Raw genomic sequence first — 22,336 nt, forward strand, 5'->3', positions numbered from 1 at the left:
CATACATCCCTATCAACTTGGCTGTAGGCCCAGAAGGAAAACTGGCTTTAAAAAAAAGCTTCAAGGAAGAAATTGTTAGCGATGTAAAAAGAGGGAGGAATGAACGTCTTGGTGCAGATTTTAACATGGTGGATATACTAGCAAAGAAGCTAAGTGAGCTCCAAAGATTTCAAACAATGTAAGCTTTTTCAAAAGATTTCATTTAGAAAGCAAAAGCTGAACTATACATTTTGTTACACGTGAAATTGCAATGGAACTGCAACAACCACATCTTTGTGACAAAGTCCCACTAGAAACAGATAATAGGTAGCAGAGATACAATGGTAGGAAGCAAGTACAGTACTTAAAATTGTTCCTACCAGGCACGTGCCGTATGAAATTCTCTCCACCCCAGCCAAGCCATTCACATTCCAGCAAAGAAGGATTTTCAAATTGCCATCATTAAAAAAAAGGAATTTGCAAAGCCTACTGATGTCAGAAAGGCCTAAGTAAAATACAGTAACTTCTAACCAACCACAAACTTAACAATGAAGCGTGCATGCAATTATATACCATTGTCACCTTTAAAAGACATGGTGGATCTGTGAGTGCAAGTATTTCCATTTTCTGATAGCTGAGAAGTGCAGACTGTGATGTGGGACTCAATTAAATCATAGCCTTTGGCCATGATCCAGGGAACAGCAAGTGCAGCAGAAATTCACGGGGATGCCATGAGCACAACTGCAGATTTCCATGAAAGAGGGGCAGTCAATAGATTTGAAAACAATTGCTTCCGACTGAAGATTATATGTATACTAGATGTTTTGCTTCCTGACTGATCCTCCTCTTAGACCTGCTCCTCATATGAGATCTCTGAACTGAGCAGAGAGAGGAAAATAGGGATCTTTCAGTATCAGCGATGCATTACCCTGATATCATGCACTGGTTAGCAGCCCAGCTGTTGCATTTTGCACCAACTGAAGTTTGTGGTTGCTCCTCAAGGGTAGGCCTGTGTGGAGTGTGTTGTGGGTAACATGGAGAAGATTTACTTGGGAAAGATCACAACTGGTGCACCAAATGTAACTGCAGAAACACACCTTGCCACTGCCACAACCTGGATCAAGAAACACACCTAAGCTATTTCATTTATTTCCGGGGCAATGCAGCCACTTCCAGAACATGCTGAATCTCAGTTCCCAAGACAACACCAAACCTGCCATGCCTGGATTTATTCTCATCTTATTCACTCTCATCCAGCCCACCCGACAACATTCAAGGCTATCAACTTTGATCTTTGCACAAGGAGCAACAGAGCCAAACGTCATCAGCATACTGGCAGCTCTTAACTCCAAAACTCTGAATGCTACCTCCCAGTATATATTGTGTGGATGTTAAACAGCACTGGGGACAGGACAGAACCCTGTTGCATACCACAAGCCAAGCCTCTGGTGTCAAACAGCAGAACTCAGAACCACTTTCTGGACACAGTCCAACATACAAGACCAGATCCCCCGAAATACAATTTCCACAAGGCCCAACCCAGCCAGGAAATCAAGAAGGAAACCATGGCAGATGGTACTGAAAACCACTGAGAACTCCAAGAGAACTAGTAGAGCCACACTCCCTGCATCAAAACACTCTCAGGGGTTATCCATACTTCGTCTTGCCTGCTGCTTCCCCCTGGGGAAAACCATTCTTTGGTGCTTAATCAGAGGAGACAGCAATTCAGGTTTTCTCCAGGTTGCCATTTGTTCCTATCTGTCACTAAACAGAAAGGAGCAGGAAAGGGGAAAACCCCTCAGACCCATGTTTCTAGGCAGAAGTGAGGACAAGCACATAGTTCCACATCCCAATTGAAGCCCAATTGCAATGGGTCTAAGTTTTGTTTTGTTTGGCCTTTGATATTTTCTTTCAGAGGGAAGTGTGTATGCATAGGATTGTGTTCTCAGGCAACTAAAGGTTATGTAATCAACTGACAGCCCTAATGATCTGATCATAAAAAACCCTTCAGTACAATCTTTTAAACATGTTGTGAGAATGTAACAAAAAGTGTTTTTCCCCACAGTAATCCAAATGTTATGAAATGTTTCAAGGAATATAAAGCTTAATAGGGAAGACATGAGGAAGCTGGCTGATCAAGTTTGGAGCATGAAAACCCTCTCTATAAGGGAGGAGTTAAGCTGTACGCCTGGAACTAACCCAAGTCACTGCACTGTTGTAATTCCTCATCAATGATTAGGTTTCAAAATATATTTAAGTAAGCCAGTAGAAATTGTCTTATTAGAACAGCTGTTCTCATTTTCTAAGTTCTAAATATGTCTCACTTTTCAGGCGGGACAAGAGGTTAGCACATGTTATTTCTATAAAATACATTTTCAGCACACTTATCCAATCTGTATGGCAGATCACATGTAGGATGCCATGTATTTTTGTAAGCAAAGAAGGCCAGCCTCAAAGTAGAGAGTTTTTCACACAATGCATTCCCCCGCCCCACTGACAAAAAGGAGAACCCATTATTTCTGGGCATTCTGCCACGTTTTATTACCACATATTCAGTTAATTTCCTTTCAACCTACTATACAGTGCAAAGTGGCTATTAGGACAAATGCATCTCATATTCGCATGCTTTACAAACCGTAATAATATAAATGCAAATGGATAAATAAATATCTGTCACCTACCTTGGAACTGTGTAAATTTGATTGTCCCCATCCTCTCTCCATTTCTGAACATAACTTGACCCTAAATAAAGTAAATAGACAACCTTATAAAGCTACAGTTCACTCTAAATGACAATGAGATCAACTATCCAATCTGGACTTTTCTTATTAAAAACCCACTTGGAAATCAGAGACCTTGATGAACTAAAGAGAATTACACTTACAGAACCCATTTTATAAAGTAACCTGACACTTGTGCAAGGCTGTGCTGGAGCAGTTATGCAATAATGATGATATAGGGGCAACTGCTGGCGAAGACCATTGGTCTTTTTATGCTGAATAGCTGCCCAAAGCCAAGTCTATCACTGCAAAGATAGATAGATCAACCGCCCACCCCCCACCCAAATCACAGGCACTATCTATATAAATAAATGTTGCATTCTTGCAGGGCTGACAAGCAATTAACTTAAAGGTCACATATAGACACAGGGAGTCAATTATTTTATCAATTCCATTGCAGGCAAGGAAACACAGAAAAGAAAGGTGTAGATTGCACATAGTTAAGCTGAAAGCCTCAATATAGGCAGACCCATCCAATATATAAGACATAAGCACAGGAAATGTACTTGGGTGTGAATAACTGTGGAGATTTCTTTTGGTACATGCCCCAGCCAATTAAGCTTGTGCCTGTGTTAAATAAGGAAGCAGTCAACAAACTCCACATACAGGAAGCAGAACTGAAAACACACAAACTTGGGAACGGTGTGAGGCAGGAGCAGTCAGCAGGGGAGGGCAGCGGTGCTCACCTGACTGACTGCCACCTTTGTTACTGCTGCTTACAGGGTGGTAGGTGTGTGTGTGATACAGCAGCAAAGTCAGCATAGTGCAAAAGCACCAATGGAGCTAACCATGCTCTCCTGCCAGCGTGTTTGCACCACACTGACCTCGCCACTGCCTCACCCCTCCCTGTAATGAAGGAAATGGGACAGCCAGAGAACGCCACCCTGCCAACAGCTGCTGGTGTAGGTATATATTGGCAGGGGGGCATTGCCAAGCACCACCCTTTTACATACACAGAGAAAACACCTGAGATCCAAGTCATAGCTATTGAGTAATTACAAAAGTTGTATCTTCCATTCTTCATAATGCAAAGTATTCTAGTGTGGGGTCATTGCTACTGAAAGCCACCTCCTTAATGTGAATTTTGGGAGAAACTAGTCCATACATGTATTATCTCACTGGGTTTCTCATCCTTTGGTTGGTGGTTCAACACTTGATGGATGGCAGCTGGATGTGTGAACTGCCTCCATTGGGAAGCACTGACTAACATTGAAGTGTTAGCTCTAATATAGCTCTTCTGTGCAAGGGGACCATCACCCAGTGCTGTACACATCAAAGGACAGACATGAATGTTTGAAGCAGCCCTGAGTGAAGCAGCATTCTGCTCCAGATTCAAAGCTAACCAGAGTGGCAGCAGAGTATAGTGACAGTGCTTAGGGTTTGGTTGTACTTAAGGGCTTAAGCCTCTCGTGGGACCATAGCTGTTAACTTTTCCTAACAAAAGAGCCACTGGCTGCTAAACTGAGATCATAAAGTAACCTAAAAAAGGTTAAATCCAGTTAAGTCCAGTCATGAACGACTCTGGGGTTGTGGCGCTCATCTCGCTTTATTGGCCGAGGGAGCCGGCATACAGCTTCCGGGTCATGTGGGCAGCATGACTAAGCCGCTTCTGGCAAAACCAGAGCAGCGCAAGGAAACGCCGCTTACCTTCCCGCTGGAGCGATACCTATTTATCTACTTGCACTTTGGTGTGCTTTAGAACTGCTAGGTTGGCAGGAGCAGGGACCGAGCAATGGGAGCTCACCCCGTTGAGGGGATTTGAACCACCGACCTTCCGATCGGCAAGCCCTAGGCTCAGTGGTTTAGACCACAGCGCCACCCGCAACATAAACAAACAAACAAACAAACAAACAAACAAACAGCCTTGTCACTTGATTTAGTGCAGGCACAGGTTCCAAGGTAAATCAAGTGGGGATCTGAACTCTGATCTCCCAAGACTCTAACCCAGAGGTCAGCAAACGTTTTCATCAGGGAGCCGGTCCACTGTCCCTCAGACCTTGTGGGAGCCAGACTATTTTTTTTGGGGGGGGGGGGGAGGAATGAACAAATTCCTATGCCCCCAAAATAATCCAGAGATGCATTTTAAATAAAAGGACACATTCTACTCATGTAAAAACACGCTGATTCCTGGACTGTCCGCAGGCTGGATTTAGAAGGCGATTGGGCCAGATCTGGCCCCCGGGCCTTAGTTTGCCTACCCATGCTCTAACCACTGCAACACACTGGTTCATCAGGTGGGGAGGGGCAGAGGATAGTCTGAAAGAGTGGCTTGCGTAAGGCTACATAGTAAAATCATGTCAGATGCAAGATTCAGGGACTTCCTGATTTGTAGCAGTGACGTAGCGTGGGGGGTGCAGGGGGGGCCGGCCGCACCGGGCTCAACATCTGGGGGTTAGGGTTAGGGGGCGCAAATCCACGGGTTAGGGGGCGCAAATTACTTGCCTTGCCCCGGGTGCTGACAACCCATGCTACGCCACTGATTTGTAGCTCTGTTTTTTAGCCACTGTGCTACGCCAGTCTGGGGTATAGCGGGGAGGGGAATGGGAATGGGTGAGTCTTACATAAGGTCCTCAGCAAATGTAAAAGCAATCACAACAACTTCTGAAAGACAACATCCTAGAAATTCTTCATTATTATTTCCTGAAGTAGCTTTAGATATACATTTTCTCATGTCTGCTAATAATATAGAAATAACTTTTGCTTTCTGCAGTGTGACAACGACAGTACTGTATGCCAGAGCAAAAGCCCACATCCACAAACACCAGGAAATGTATTTATTTGTTTATAAAATGCATCCCACCTTAATAGCAGGAGCAACCAGGACTGGAACTAGAGGTATACCGTGCCTCTTAGAGTGATGGAAAGTTAATATGGGTATCACTTTATTTATCTTCCCATTTTTACTTCCTTTTTTCCTCTGTGCCAGTCCAGATAGGCCACAGTTCTTTAGCTGTGTGCAAAGCAGTGCTATTTTTCTAGAAAAAAGAGGTTCCAGAACTCAGAATGAACACCTCCCTTGTTCTCTTAGAATGGCGATGGGGCCCACCTGAGAGGTGCCAGAACTGAGTTTTGGTGAGTTCCGGCTGAAGAAAAAGCCCTGGTGCAAAGTATTTCATCATCAACAACCTTTATTTTGGTCCAGAGACCCAACAAATCATTACAAAGCAATACACAATTCATACAGCCTACCTCCAGGTTAAACAAGCATTTCGTTCAGAATATAGGGATCACTGGTTCTTGCAACCACCGATAAAAACTTGGCCACTGCTAATGTTCTAGCATTTGTCCGGTCTTCCAATAGGAACCTGACATAGTGAGCCTCTGATTTTCCCGGGAAAGGTACCAGCAAGGGTAGTATCAGTTCAACCCTGGCTTGCTCATATTTTGCACAGTGCAACAAAATATGTTTTATGGAATCGATGTCTTGAGCACACGAGCAAAGTCTGTCCTGGTAGGGAACTCCTCTCAACCTGCCATCCAACACTGCAGAAGGAAAGACGTTTAGTCAGGCTTTGGTGAAAAGCCTTCGATAATTTGGTACTGTCAGGTTTTTAATGCAAAGTATTTCTATAATGGAGCAGAATTGATGTAGCTAATGAGATGTTTCCTCTGGTCTACTTATCTCAATGTGCAAAAAAGGGGAGATGGGGAAAGAGATAAATTTCCATCCCTGGCACTGGGTGTACAACAAGCATTTATAATGCTTTTTATTATGCAGCAGAAATCTGACAACATTCAGTTCTAGAGAGAACCAAGGTCGTAAGAAGCTCACAGAGATTCTGTCCCACTTTGTACTCTTATTCACAAAAGATAATTCGTACTGGTACAACATCTAACGCAAACAATTACTGTTCAAATTAGATCACATTTCATCGTCATATTCCAAACGAACCACGGGAAAAAATGTCGCCTATGTCTAAAGAACACTAATAGGAACTCTGTGTGCTCTTAATAGTGATGACTAATCAAAACGTATTTAATTAAGTGAACAATGCCAAATATTTCCCACTCTCACTCTACCACACTGGCGGCGGCTGATAGGACCAGGGCAATGGTCCGCATAAGAGATCTGTGGAGGGATTAAAAAAACAACAACTTGCTCTTCTTTTTTACTCTCCTAGTATTCCTCAGAAAAGGACCTTACACAGGGTAACCGCGAAGTAAGTCAAAGCTCCTGTGTCTTTGTAGTTTTGCAATTGCGCAGATATGGGTCATCATGCAGGGGCATGAAAAGCTGCAATCTTACGCTTAATTCCACGATGAGCCACTTTCTCAGGGCTGCTTCTCAGCATGAGCCTGGGAGTCAGGCTGGCAACACTCAAGAAGCCATTAAACAATTACAAGTCAATGCGCCTCCCGTAGTTTGCTCTCAGTTTCCAGAAAATAAGAGAACCGGCGAGTGGAGACACCTTAAGAACAGAGATGCACCCCCATGTTAACAGTTAATGCATCTCAGCTGATCAGTATTGATGGACCTGTGCTTCGTTAATTTAATACGATCCTCTTCTGAATCCATTTATGCTACTATCGTTTGCAAAATAACGAAAAATGTGGTGACTTGTGTGCTGAATGAAACATTATTTCTCTCTGTCAATTTTAAATCTATGAAGATTTTTTTATATATAGGTTTCAAGAGAGTTAGTGGCATATCTGTGATTTCCTCCAACACAGATGAACTGATATAGTTGTACAATGCCCACACCCACTCATTACAGTGGTACCTCTGGTTACGTACTTAATTCATTCCAGAGATTCATTCTTAACCTGAAACTGTTCTTAACCTGAAGCACCACTTTAGCTAATGAGGCCTCCCGCTGCTGCCATGCCGCCGCCACGCAATTTCTGTTCTCATCCTGAAGCAAAGTTCTTAACCCGAGGTGCTATTTCTGGGTTAGCGGAGTCTGTAACCTGAAGCGTATGTAACCTGAAGCGTATGTAACCCGAGGTACCACTGTATCTTCTTTTTAAGCAAATGAATGAGTTTGTCAAGTTGCAACCTGGAAAACTCTCCTCTCTTTATAAAACCGTGCAGCCACAAAGGAGAATGCAGTCATTTGTCTGAGTATTCATCTCTGTATGAGCTCCCAACAATGTCAGTAAGGGTGGAACTATACATTATGAAGCAAGGGTGGAATTCCCTTACCTCCATGTCTCCAATGCAGAGGGTAACCAGTGAGCCTGAATGGGCTGCTTACCCATTCCTGCACCCACCAATTCTCCTCTGCAAACTGCCCCCTTGTATTCACAATAAACAACAGTGTGGGAACTGTGTGTTTGGCCCTAAGAATGCAAGCCTTATTATAATGGACCGCAATATCTCAAGGACCGCCTCTCCCCAGATGATGTGTTCATCATCTGAGGCCCTTCTTCGTGTGCCTCCTCCTTGAGAGGTCCGGAGGGTGGCAACACAAGAAATGGGCCTTCTCTGCAGTGACTCCCCATCTATGGAATGCTTTCCCCAGGGAAGTTCGCCTGGCACCTTCATTATACACCTTTAGGCACCAGGCAAAAGCGTTCCTTTTTAACCAGGCCTTTGGTGAGCTCCCATTGCTCGGTTCCTGCTCCTGCCAACCTAGCAGTTCAAAAGCACGTCAAAGTGCAAGTAGATAAACAGCGGGAAGGTAAATGGCGTTTCCGTGCGCTATTCTGGTTCGCCAGAAGCAGCTTAGTCATGCTGGCCACATGACCTGGAAGCTGTACGCCGGCTCCCTCGGCCAATAAAGCAAGATGAGCGCCGCAACCCCAGAGTCGGCAACGACTGGACCTAATGGTCAGGGGTCCCTTTACCTTTACCTTTTGGTTGATCTTATTGACATCCAACACCCTTTTAGAATGTGGCTTGAGCGGGGGGAGTTACTGGGTTACTGCTTTTGGTGTGATTTTATATGTTGTGGTCTTGTTGTGAACCACCCTGAGACCTCCAGGTATAGGGCAGTGAATAAGTTGAAATCAATCAATCAATCAATCAATCAATACTGGGCTGATTTTACAGACAGGAGTAACGATACCAATCACCAATCAGAGACTGATATTGACCGCATATTAGAGGCCTCTGAATAATATATACATCACATAAAATGCATCAAAAGAACAGGAAGGAGGTCCCTGTCAGCAGAAACCTCCTGAGCTGACCTCTGTTTGTGTGCTTTATCTTTTAACTTTTATAGGCTGCTGTTCTGTACAAATACTAAACACTGCTTACTAAAATAAACAAGTAAGAAAATGAGATACAGCAATGAAAAGATAAAGGTGTGACATGAAATTATGTTTAACAATTTGCCTCCAAATCTTCAACAGTTTTAGCCTCAAAACACCCCATCACTAGATTATTCCAATCTCAAAATGGCTGCAATGAATATGGAAAAGGTCAACAAAAATAATCACGGAGTGGGAGCATTTTCCCTAGTGAAGTTTTCCAGCTTCCAGAGGAAAACAAGGGGCATGAATATTGTGAATGAAAATGTTCTCCGTCACTTATACTACCCAAAATACCCAATGAAGTTGGGACTGAGAACTTTAGGTCTGATGAAAAGAGCTATTACTTCATGCAGCTCATAATTTACACGTAATTCATGACTACAAAATGTGATTGTAGATTTTTTTTTAAATGTAGGCAGCTGCTGAAAAATTGTTAGACAAATTTATGGAGGGTATGTTTATCCACGGCCATTAGCCATAGCATATAAATGAAAGATCTGCCTGTTTCTAATATTTCAGCCTCCACCATTGTGGCTTCCTTGTAGGAGGCATCTAAGTAGCCACTGTCAAAAACAAAATACTGTCATAGCCTGATCTACCAAGGCAACTATTATCTTCATCTACCCATGGGGAACCAAGGCAAGAGATTTGCCCAAGGCCAAACGATGAGCAAAATTCATACTGGAATCCAGTCCTTCCTGGTGCAAGTCTAACAGGACCTCATCATATCATTTGGTCTTCCATCCCTGTACCTCAATTCCCTATCCTGCTTCCTCACAGCAAGAAAAGAGAAAAAACTAAACGGTAAAAAATCTGTAAAAAACAAAACAAAACACCACCCCCCAAACCAAGTAGGCCATCTCCTTTAAAAAAAACAAAAAAACAAAACGTTGTTTCTCCTCCTAAAGCTCCTGCGAACAAGGTCACTACATTATCGCCAGATGCAGATGAGGAAATGAAGACAACAAAAATGACTTGTTCTGGGCAGTCCATGAATCTATGACCATTTTAAAAAGAAAACCTCATGAGTAAGGCAGGGAGTGCAAATAGCCTATGAAACGGTAACTGAGTGGGAAATGGGTGAAGGGTAAGAAAACATGGGGTGATATGGAAATGTTGGGTGGTGGGTAGACTCAGACCAGCGAAAACACAATGGCCCTGCAATAATAACCCATACATAGGTCGTTCAGTTCCAACTCTCCTCCATCTCCTCCCATTCCACTTCCACAGCCGACCACTTTCTCAAAGGCATTGCCACGGGACTCATGACAGAGGAGAGCAACACTATGTCCTTGGGTTGGTTGGTGATTCTGGTGCATCTGGGACTACCTCTGAGAGCCATTCCCTCCCCCACTTGGAATACCTGACCATTTAATTGATTCACCTTCTCAACGATTTTATCACATTAACTATATCAATTAGCTAACTACCTGCCCTGTGATTTAGTGAACCTTTTTCATTTTACATTTTAAAGCCACATTAACCCTACACATTTGGTGCTGGAGGAAACTCTTGAGAGTCCCATGGACTGCAAGAAGATCAAACCTCTCCATTCTGAAGGAAATCAGCCCTGAGTGCTCACTGGAAGGACAGATCGTGAAGCTGAGGCTCCAATACCTTGGCCACCTCATGAGAAGAGAAAACTCCCTGGAAAAGACCCTGATGTTGGGAAAGATGGAAGGCACAAGGAGAAGGGGACGACAGAGGACGAGATGGTTGGACAGTGTTCTCGAAGCTACCAACATGAGTTTGACCAAACTGCAGGAGGCAGTGGAAGACAGGAGTGCCTGGCGTGCTCTGGTCCATGGGGTCACAAAGAGTCGGAGACGACTATACGACTAAACAACAACAACAACAACAACCCTACACATGAGAGACAAGGCTCTAGCTTGAATAAAAGACAATAAGCACAATCATGTTTTCTACAGTATCCTATTATCATTATTCCTCAACAAGTGATGAATTCTGGGGCTAGCTGAATTGAGCTGTTACGTGTTCCTGGAAAAGCACTGTGGCAGTCAGCAGGATGGCGTCAATACTAGTAAGAGGTTTTATTATCTCAGCGCTTGCCTCCATTTGTCAGCCCTGTTTTTGACTATTAATATCAAGGAAGAACTATAACCCAATAAATATAATATGTTCCATGCACTCTAACACTGTGCAATTAGAGCTGCAGTATTTCCTGGCATGTCTCTTTGCAGAAGTGAAATGCATATCACAAGCTGGATTAACAGCTGCGACAAGGCCCCAAGGCTGCGGCATGCCTCAATTGGTGGGGGCGAGGAGGGGTAGTATGCCTGTGACATGCCTTTCCATTTCATTAAAGCACACGCCACAAAAGTGTACAGTCTCTCGGATTTTGTATAAGTCATTTCCCACCCTTAAAGGAGGCTTCTAGTTGTGTATAGAAGAAAATTAAAAAGTCGGAAAGTGTGCATTCTGCATCATAACTTGCTAAATAACCAGGGGGAGTGGGCTTAAACCTGGCAGTTTATTGAGTGCTTGGGTGCGGCTCACGCATGAAACGTTTTTGTGTGTGTTTGCAGCATCCATATAACACTGTCCCTCATCAAAATGACACCCTTTCCCCCCCTATTTCTGTGGGATTTTCCCACTTACTGAATGTTCTGTGGATTAAATGGGGAAATAGCCCTTCGATGCAGACACCATGGGGACAGTGTGCAAAACTGGACCAGACCCAAATGTGGAAATGACCCCAGAGACAATTTTAGTTAAGAGAAACATTTAAGTAAACTATACCTAAGCACCACGGACCTTTCCTAGTGCTAGAAATAATCAGTTGTGCACCTAGTGTAGTCCTCCAGTTATGTGCTTTCCTCCCTGTATTATCCTCAGACTTTGGCAAAATTTGGCAAGGTGAGAGTCATGCTTCCAGTTTCCTCCTCCCCTGCCACCACAATTTACTATACTGCAGGCAAAGGTCCAACACGAACTTCAAAGCTACCACTCTGCTTGGGCTCCTGCTTTCATATCTAGCTGATTCATCTACCACCTTGCGGGGTAGGGGTGTGCCACGGGGAGAAGGGATTAATTATTCCAAAAAAATAATAAGACGTTGCATTTATAACTGCCAATATTGCACACCTACTGCCTATCCTTGTCCAAGTTGTGCCTCTGTCACCCCACTACTATATACTACTTTGTGTGCAGGGACTAGAATGCATCGCAGCACCAGCTGGTTAGAGTCTGGTGCTGATAACCCCAAAGTTGCAGGTTCGATCCCTGTACGGGGCAGTTGCATATTCCTTGCATATTCCTTTCGCTCACAAGGGTCAGAGGAACATGCAAGCCCACTCACCACGACAAGGTGATGATCCAGCGAGTGGGATCATCTTCCAAAGGAACTACTCTATTCCAAACTTTAAAATGGAAAGCGTAATGCCGGTGGTCAACAAAAGAGGTTTAAAGACTGTCTCAAGGGAAATCTAAAAAAAATGTAGGATAAACACTGACAACTGGGAAACACTGGCCTGCAAGCGCTCCAGTTGGAGAACAGCCTTTACCAAAGGTGTCATGGGCTTTGAAGACACTCAAACTCAGGACGCAAGGGAGAAACGTGCTAAGAGGAAGGCACACTTGGCAAATCTACACCGTGATCAACTCCCGCCCAGAAACCAATGTCCCCACTGTGAAAGGATGTGTGGATCCAGTATCAGCCTCCACAATCACTTATGGACCCGTTGTTAAAACCGTGTTTATGGAAGACAATCTTACTCGGCTACAAGTGATCGCCAAAGAAAGAAGATATTCCTTTATTGCAGGTAAAAGGTAAAGGTAAAGGTACCTCTGCCCGTACGGGCCAGTCTTGCTAGACTCTAGGGTTGTGCGCTCATCTCACTCTATAGGCCGGGAGCCAGCGCTGTCCGCAGACACTTCCGGGTCACGTGGCCAGCGTGACAAGCTGCATCTGGCGAGCCAGCACAGCACACGGAATGCCGTTTACCTTCCCACTGGTAAGCGGTCCCTATTTATCTACTTGCACCCGGGGGTGCTTTCGAACTGCTGGGTTGGCAGGCGCTGGGACCGAACGACGGGAGCGCACCCCACCGCGGGGATTCGAACCGCCGACCATGCGATCAGCAAGTCCTAGGCGCTGAGGTTTTACCCACAGCGCCACCCGCGTCCCATTTATTGCAGGTAGCATTGTAGTATTGCAACACTACCATTCTATTATTGTTATTAATTGGCCACCTGCCTAACTCTCAGTAAACTTGGCAGCCTGTAGAATCTTTTAGGGGGAGTCTGTAGCTCAGTGACAGAGAATGCAGCTTTGATTCAGTTCCCAGCACACCCAGGTAGAGATGGGACAAGACTATGTCCAAAAACCTGGACAGCCAGTCATTGTAAACAATACAGGTGGACCAAAGAGGCTGACTTGATAAAAAAAACAGCTTCCTATATTCCTAATATCCACACAAACATCACCAGAAGGAAACAAAAATACATTACTCCATGAGCACGCTTTTCTCAAAAATAAAGGCAAGAAGAGCTTGAAGTGTAGAGAAACTGGATCAGGTGTGGTAGAGCGAAACAACCTGAAAGGCACTCTCGGGAGATATCAGAATGGAATGGAATTGTGAACATGCAAAATCAGGTTGTGAGCATCCATTGGAAGGTTAGCCTACTCTCAGGATACAGCATGGCATCTAAGACTAGAGGCAGATGCCGCAGAAGAAGGCAGCAGAATTTGGAAGTGGAAAAGAGGGTTTCAAACTGCGGGTGAGGGATTATTTAGATGCTTCTCTAGGTACAAATACAAGTAAAAATAACTTTCTGCAAGCAGCTAACTAGCACAGCAGGGAGAAAATCAGTATGTAAACTCCCTGATGTGTTGATTTTCTATTTGAAGGAATGTTTTTTAAAATAATAATAATATTGTTTACATGAGAGCATTAAAAAATGGCACTCCTGACCTGCAGTCGATTCTATCAGCTCAAGGCTACACTACTTCATTCTGTTGCATGCCTGTTCTCAGCCATAGTGTCATCGTGTTTTTAAACAGGTAAACTAAAATGTTAATTGTCTTTGCATGCATGCTTTCAGCTCCTTGTGCATTATATTTTCTACAAATAGAGTGCCTTTTGCAGCGTGTGCTCTGCAGGCCCTGACCACATGTCCTAAGCCAGAAAGGAAAGCATGAGTCACAGTTACAGCGTGGCACCCACTGATCAGGACAAAAAAGAAGCCGCAACCCTAATGCTTCTCTGACAAGAACACTAAATGCCACAACATCGCTGTCATTTACATGGTACCCCAGATTATTGGCGGAGGTGGTGGTAGGGGGAATGACTGAACTGGGACAAGATTTCCTTTTAACCCTTGTTAACGTTATTGATTTGATTATGTCCCTTCAGATAATCAAGAGAAGGAAAAGCAGTGTTTTTATTAACCATCTAAAACTAACTCATCTGCTGCATTATATTCTTGGAAATTTTGCATTGCTTGTTGTAAGCTCTCCTGGAAATGTTAATTAGAACTGAAGGGCAGGGTATAAATTTTTACACCCCCCCCCAAAAAAAAAAGAATTTGCTGGAGCAAAGGGAGTGGCACAAACATGTTCTCCTGAAGTCAAATGGCCCTAATATGCTCTGCAGAAAATGTCCTGTGTCCCTATGAGCCAATTCACCCACGACACTCTCTGTTCTCATCAACGGAGTCCCATCATTTCTAGATAATCCAGAATAAAGCTTTTAAAATGTCGCCTAGTTCTCACCGAGCTATCTTTTGGCTGCACTACCCTCAGATTGTACTACCTGCAAGTTCAATGCTTCTCCATACAAAATAAAAATAAAAATCTACACAGATAAAGCTTGCATGTCAAAAGAAAGGTTAGATGGGAATCCTGGCCTTTGGCATTCTAGTTGACATATGTGGGGAATTATTTTGCATGGAAGAGCATTCATTCCTGCCAGCCGCCACCTGCAAACGGAAGTTGCGCAGCATAGATACAGGTTTACTACCTCATTGAGAAAATAAAAAAAAATCCTTCTAGTAGCACCTTAAAGACCAACTAAGTTAGTTCTTGGTATGAGCTTTCGTGTGCATGCACACTTCTTCAGATCTGAATTGGTATCTTTCGTGCATGCACACGAAAGCTCATACCAAGAACTAACTTAGTTGGTCTTTAAGGTGCTACTAGAAGGAATTTTTTTATTTTGACTATGGCAGACCAACACGGCTACCTATCTACTACCTCATTGAGAATTAGGCCTAAGATCCATTGATTACTCATTTCTCAACCATCATCAGGTCCCAAGATACGTTGCTCGAATGACTAATAGCCCTCACCATGAATAATGTGTGGCCTGTTCCAGTTTGAAATTTGTCTAGTTCCAACAGCAGATCTCATTATGCCTTCGTTTGCTACATTAAAGAGACAGCTCCGTACTATGTAGTTAATTTTAGATGATTAGTCAAGACACTGCTTTTCCTTCTCTTGATAATATGAAGGGGCAGCTTTCCTTGGAATGGAGAAGGAACTGTACAAGAATACAAAGTGAGTAGAATTTGTACAAAACCATGGCGAGATCAGCCAAGTGATGACGTGACAGCAACATCAATTCACTAGTGGAAGATTACTTTTTCCATGACTGCCCACCGTGTTCCAGTTCTACTACTCTTTATTGTCCTCAAGCCTCCTGCATGCTATGCCTTCCTTTTCCCAGTGCTCTCTTCCAGAACACTTACTTGGAGCAATTTTTCTCTCTTCCTTCAATTGCCTTCACAACAAAACCCTTCCTCCTCTATGAAGGCTATGGCTTGTCCCCTTAGAGACCAGCCTTAATCTCTCATTTCCTTCTATGTTTTCTTTCCTACAGTTGAAATTTGTTAGCTCATCAGAGCTGGTTTTTGTGGGGATGGCAGTGATGTTTTTCTCGAAAGTGCCATGTACACTGATGGTGCTATAATAGCTTATAATGATTCTAATGGGTCGTCGTCCCCCCCCAAAAAAAAATTCTAAATGGTTGGGAACTTCCTTTCCGCAGAATAAAAACGGATCAGTGGTATCCACGACACATGCATTCATCAGAAAATATTATGCCCTTCAAAAAAAATTAGAATCGGAATACAATCCAAAATGATTTTCTAGTGAAAACTGTGTCCTGAACATTACCCTCCAATTTAAGATGAAAATCAGACCTGTGATGTACAGATACAGTGGTACCTCGGGTTACATACGCTTCAGGTTACATACGCTTCAGGTTACATACTCTACTAACCCAAAAATAGTGCTTCAGGTTAAGAACTTTGTTTCAGGATGAGAACAGAAATCGTGCTCCGGCGGCGCGGCAGCAGTGGGAGGCCCCCATTAACTAAAGTGGTGCTTCAGGTTAAGAACAGTTTCAGGTTAAGTACGGACCTCCGAGGTAAGTACTTAATTCTGGAAGACAGAATGTTGTGGCATCTTAGGTAAACCTTTTTAAACCCATGGGCACATATGAATTTTTGAGTGCCATCAGAACCACCCTTTCTGGCCACTCCACTCCTTCCTTCCCTAAAGTAGTCCCCTCCCAGAGACAGAAAGTGTGCCTGCATGGGCACATAATTTAGAAGAATTAATCTGAGCCTTGAAAAATGAATGGGAATTGGCTTTCTCCTTTGTTTCTGTGTACTTTTCAAGGGAGAAAAGGGTAACAACCCTTACCACTTCATGAACAACAGGGAAGTGTGGTGGGGGCTCAGAGACTTCATAGGGTGCCAGGGGGAGATTTCAAGGATGCAACTCCCGAACTATAGAATTAAGCGTATGGATAGTCAATATCATGTTATGTAGAGAACTACACATACTCTGTTGTAAGCCCTGAGAATTGCTGGAAAATCTACTCACATCATAAAGAGCTCATAACCTACCTACTCTCAGCAGCCAGAAACATCATAGCCAGACACTGGAGAGACCTTTCAGGAGTAAGCATGGACTCATGGTACCAAATAGTATGGGAAACAGCCTTATTAGAAAAACTAACCAATAAACTGAAACTGACATGGGTACAAATGGAAGAAGAAGCCTTCACCCCGGTATGGCTCCCCTTTATCACAAACACAGCCCAACAAGACAATGACAAGAATCCACCAACAGCATACAAATCAATATGGCTAACCTGATCAAAAAACACCCACCCACCCCACTCACACACGAAAACGAAGTTCACCACAGCCAATCACAAACAACCACACCCTGGGCCAACCCCAACCTCTCTCACCACCAAAGGAACACAAGCGAATAGCACAAGTGACACTGACACAAAACCCCACACATACTTTAAGTAAAATACTTCCTAATGTAACACTAATGTCTCAACAAATGAAACTGATCTGTAGAAAATGTAACTTGAAAAAAGAGACACTGCACATACTTCTGTAAACCAAGAAATCTTTAATAAAAAAATAAGTTTTAAAAAATAAAGTAAGTAAAAGCTGGATCTAATAACTTGTTCACACACTAGTTAGGTACACACATAACAGGCCATGAGTGCAACCATGAGTTGTCCTGCAGGTGATCAGGCAAACCATCATCTCTCCCAGTAACTGGTACAAGGCCTTTTAAGAAAGAATTGCATCATGGACTATTCCTATTCTGGATTTATAGCATTACCAGAGTGTTGCTGCAGCAGTTCCTACTTGCTGGACTAATTTCAAAAGAGGAAAATTAAGAATGCCCCCCCCTCCCAGCCCAGAAATGGAAACAAGAAGAAATTCTGATGAAAGAAGAATTGCAGACGAAATTAATGGACTATGCAGAATTGGACAAAATGACAGGAAGGATTCGAAACCTGCGGGACCAGAGATTTACAGAAGATAAGAAGAAGTATATGAATTATTTGAAGAGCAACTGTAATCAACAAATTATGCTAGTAGGACTACAAGAAGTTTTGTAAAGAGAAATATACGAAGTGTTACAAAGTAGAAAAAGATAGAGATATTGGTTATGAGTTTGAAATGTAATAGGGAAGATAAGAAATGTATACTGAGAGATTAGATTGGAAAATTTGCAGACAGGATTGATGGAAGTCAAAAATTTGAATAAGATGTAAAAGTATGTTTAATTACTGTTGAAAATGATATGTTAAAAAAACTAATAAAAATTATATCTAAAAAAAGAATGTTCCCCCCCCCAAAAAAAATAACCTTTAAGATCTGTACAAATAAAATGAACTGATAACGGTATGCAATGTTACAGGCTCGTATATTTCCTCCTGCATCTAATATCCCCAATGGGCCCATCACAGCATCTCTTCTTCCAGAATTTTGATGGCTATGCATGCATTCCCCAACCCCCAACTGCAAATGAGTTGCAACTATCAGCACAAATATATGCAATATGGGAAATGCCTTATTTGAAACATAAGTTTGTGTTAATAATTTGGAAAGATAGAAAGGGAACTTTAATGTCTGGTATTTCACTGCTAGCCCCGCTGACTTCTCATCCAGAGTTTATCAATAAAGGTAAGGATCGTGATTTGATTGTGCCTTATGGGGAAAATTGGTATTTTTAACTTTAAAAGATTTCTGCAACCTCTGACTGAAAAGGAATACTAATTTGGCCGGGATGCAGAAATGTTAAATGCCATTGTTCATAACAAAAGCCAGGATAAGAGAACGAGCAGCAAGTGCACTGACTCCTGGGTATACAGCTGTATTTTTTTAAAGCTTATTAAACCTTTTCGTGGAAAAGTTGACAAATAAAATTGGCTTGGGGCGGGGTCTAAAAAAGAGAGATAGTTTTGAATCAGAATGGTTTGATTTTGTAATAAATGTGAAGAAGAAAACGGGTGTTGTGATGCCACCATCTCAGTATGCTACTTTGTGGAACCCATTGCTTATTTTTGCTGTAATAACATCTAGAAGAACAGTGGCATTTATCATGTTTCCACTGTACTTTGCAGAGAGTAATTATTGTGTTGTTTTTGCTGTGCCTAATAATGGCGCTGTGGGTTAAACCACAGAGCCTAGGACTTGCCAATCAGAAGGTCACGGTTCGAATCCCCGCGACGGGGTGAGCTCCCGTTGCTCGGTCCCTGCTCCTGCCAACCTAGCAGTTCGAAAGCGCGTCAAAGTGCAAGTAGATAAATAGGCACTGCTCCGGCGGGAAGGTAAAAGGCATTTCCATGTGCTGCTATGGTTCGCCAGAAGCGGCTTAGTCATGCTGGCCACATGACCCGGAAGCTGTACACCGGCTCCCTCGGCCAATAAAGCGAGATGAGCGCCGCAACCCCAGAGTCAGCCATGACTGGACCTAATGGTCAGGGGTCCCTTTACCTTTACTATAATAATCTTTGGAAGTGAGTTTTTATTTCAGTTGTGCTCAGAATATTATTTATGTTTTAAATTCTGTTATTTGTATGGGTGAAATCGATAAATATACGAAAACCAGGCCCAAATAATTCCTGTAATACTCTTAAAAATGAAAATTATTACAGATAATGCCAATCTATTTCAAGCATGCACACATGCATGCAACACAAATATGCACAACAGTGAAGTGGGGGGGGGCAGATTCTGAAATCCGAATTAAATTATGCATCAAAAAGGACAGGGGTGGTGGGGGACATATGATGCTTCTTGGGTAGTCTGTCCACCTTTGGTCCTCACCCTGAACTCAGCTCTCACCTGTGGCTCCTAGAAGCTGTCAGAATGCAAAAGCGGCCACACGCCCAGGAAATGGTTTTGGCTGGTTGGCTACATCAGGTAAGGGCAGCTGATGGGCCTTAAACCCTCAGTGAGTTAAGAAGAAGAAGAAGAAGAAGAAGAAGAAGAAGAAGAAGAAGAAGAGGAGGAGGAGGAGGAGGAGGAGTTTGGATTTGATACTACCCGAAGGAGTCTCAAAGCAGATAACATTCTCCTTCCCCTTCGTCGCCCACAACAAACACTCTGTGAGGTGAGTGGGGCTGAGAGACTTCAGAGAAGTGTGACTGGCCCAAGGTCACCCAGCAGCTGCATGTGGAGGAGCGGAGACGCGAACCCGGTTCCCCAGATTATGAGTCTATCACTCTTAACCACTACACCACACTGGCTCTCAAGGACTTCACCTGCATGCAAAGAAAGGCTCTGGCAGACTGAGTGGATGAGACCAATAGTGGGTCCAATGGGCAAGAAGGCTGTTTCTGCATGTGCTGTAGAGGGAAGTGAGGGGCAGATGGGGCTCGTCTACCTGGAAAGGTAGCCCATCTAGGAGAGCGCAACTCTGATCCTAAACCTCCACTGCCTTCATGAGAAAGGTTTTCCTTTGAACCACATCAGCAAGGCCGATAGGGGGGTCTTGTCATCTGGGCAGACCCCCTACACACAGCCCAGGCATTTGCCTCAGAAGAAGAAGAAGAAGAAGAGTTTGGATTTTATATCCCGCTTTATCACTACCCGAAGGAGTCTCAAAGCGGCTACCATTCTCCTTTCCCTTCCTCCCCCACAACAAACACTCTGTGAGGTGAGTGGGGCTGAGAGACTTCAGAGGATGTGGAGGAGCGGAGACGCGAACCCGGTTCCCCAGATTACGAGTCTACCGCTCTTAACCACTACACCACACTGGCTCTCAGAGGTCACATTTTGCTAATGCAGCCAAAACAATGTGGGAGGCAGCAGTTATGAGTTACCAGTCACTGCAGCCACAGAAGGTGCTATGATTCTCCAGCGGTTAGACTCCACCCCTGGAAGTGCACTCCATTGTCTCTAGAGATACAGTGGCGTAGCATGGGTTGTCAGCACCCGGGGCAAGGCAAGTAATTTGCGCCCCCTAACCCGTGGATTTGCGCACCCTAACCCATGGATTTGCGCCCCCTAACCCCCAGATGTTGCACCCGGTGCGGCCGGGCCCCCCTGCACCCCCCACGCTACGCCACTGTCGAGATAGACAGGTGCCAACAAGAACAACAATAAAAAGGACAAATCACAAAATGTAATGTTGCTAAGAACAGGATGGTATTGAATAATGTTGGCACAACCAGCATGGAAAATCATTGAGAAGAAGAAATCATTGAACTGAGAAGAAGGTCACAAGAAACCTGACTTGTTTTTTGAGCTCCCAAATGATGCCTGGGAACAAAAAACCAAATGCAGATTTGAAACCGCAAAATGATACTTAGGTGTTTAAGGAGCAAGGGGGAGAACAGGAAACAGAAACGACGGAAAAAACCTGAAGCATAAAGGTCTCTGATCCGGAAGATGATATTACATGCACATTTGATCTATAAAAGTAGTTAGTGACCCAGATCAGAGCCTGAACAGGAAAAGAGAGAGAAAAACCAAGAACAATGTAAACTAGGGTGACAATGAAAAACAAAAGTTCTACCAAAAACTGCTTCCATAAATTCTTTCACTGCAAAAAAAATTAAATACAATATCTTTCAGAGTATAAATTGATATTTTCAAGCATAGCATAACTTGAAAAGTAAACTGAGTTGTGATACTTCTTGACACTATTATTTGGAAATGAGGTGATACCACATTAAATATAGCAGGAGAAAGTTGTGCGATGAAGGGGATTAATTTTTACAATATATTTTAATCGCAGTCCTTCCCCCATCAAATGACAGAATCATGGTCCCAGAGCTGGCCTATGGGTGGAAAAAAATGAATTTTTGCATTCTTGACTGCAAGATTTGGAACCAAAGACAAATGATCTGGGAAGCATGTGGGAATTGCAGTTGTATTTTAAGAAGACCAAACAATACTAATTCCCCTGTGTCCAGGAACTCTTCACCATGTTCCACTGCCTGATGCATAGAAAAACATAAGATATATATGTGCCAGTTTCCAAACTGCTCATGGGTAGGTTTCTCCAGGGTTTTCCCAAAGCTGCAGACATATCCTCTTCTCTCCTCCCTGTCCTTCTGAGCCTCCTGCTAAAGGCCACTTTCTCATTAGAATTTCCATTGGTGGGACCAGCGACCTTCAGTGTTGAAAACCACTACTTTCAGGAAAACCCAGCTATACCACCGCTGGGGATTTGACTTCTGGCGGTGTGGTGGTGATGCTGGTTACAGTTGATTTCCCAGATGAATTTTTTTTAATCATCGTTTTTACATCGAACTCATTCAACTGTTCTGTAGATGTGGATTTTGTGCATGCCCAAGGTGTCTGATATCGTGCAAAATACCATTGGCAAGAGTAGTCCCTAACTCACTGAGGATTTGAGACCCGTGGTCTACCTTCACCTGGTTTAGCCGGCCTGTCAAAGCTGTATCACATGCTGACAGCTTCTACGAATGAGAGCTGGGTGCAGGGTGGGGACCAAAGGTGGAAAAACTACCCCAGAAGGAGCACAACATGAACCCCCACCAGAAGTACTACTCCTCCCCTAACATCCCACACACCTCAAATAGTTTATAATACCATCAAAGTGAGTGAACCACCACCCTCAAACT

General features: G+C 43.5%; 1 protein-coding gene across 1 annotated transcript in view; it reads right to left on the reverse strand.

Moving 5' to 3' along the window:
- The window catches only part of GABBR2 (gamma-aminobutyric acid type B receptor subunit 2), a 305,888-nt gene that overhangs the window by 145,115 nt on the left and 138,437 nt on the right, over window positions 1-22,336 (reverse strand). The window contains exon 8 of the mRNA XM_081206236.1: window positions 2,661-2,721. Coding sequence (XP_081062362.1) covers window positions 2,661-2,721 — 61 coding nt within the window. The remainder of the gene's footprint in view (window positions 1-2,660; window positions 2,722-22,336) is intronic.

This window comes from Podarcis bocagei, assembly GCF_964188305.1.
Source record: "Podarcis bocagei genome assembly, chromosome: 8".
Classification (NCBI taxonomy): Eukaryota; Metazoa; Chordata; class Lepidosauria; order Squamata; family Lacertidae; genus Podarcis; species Podarcis bocagei.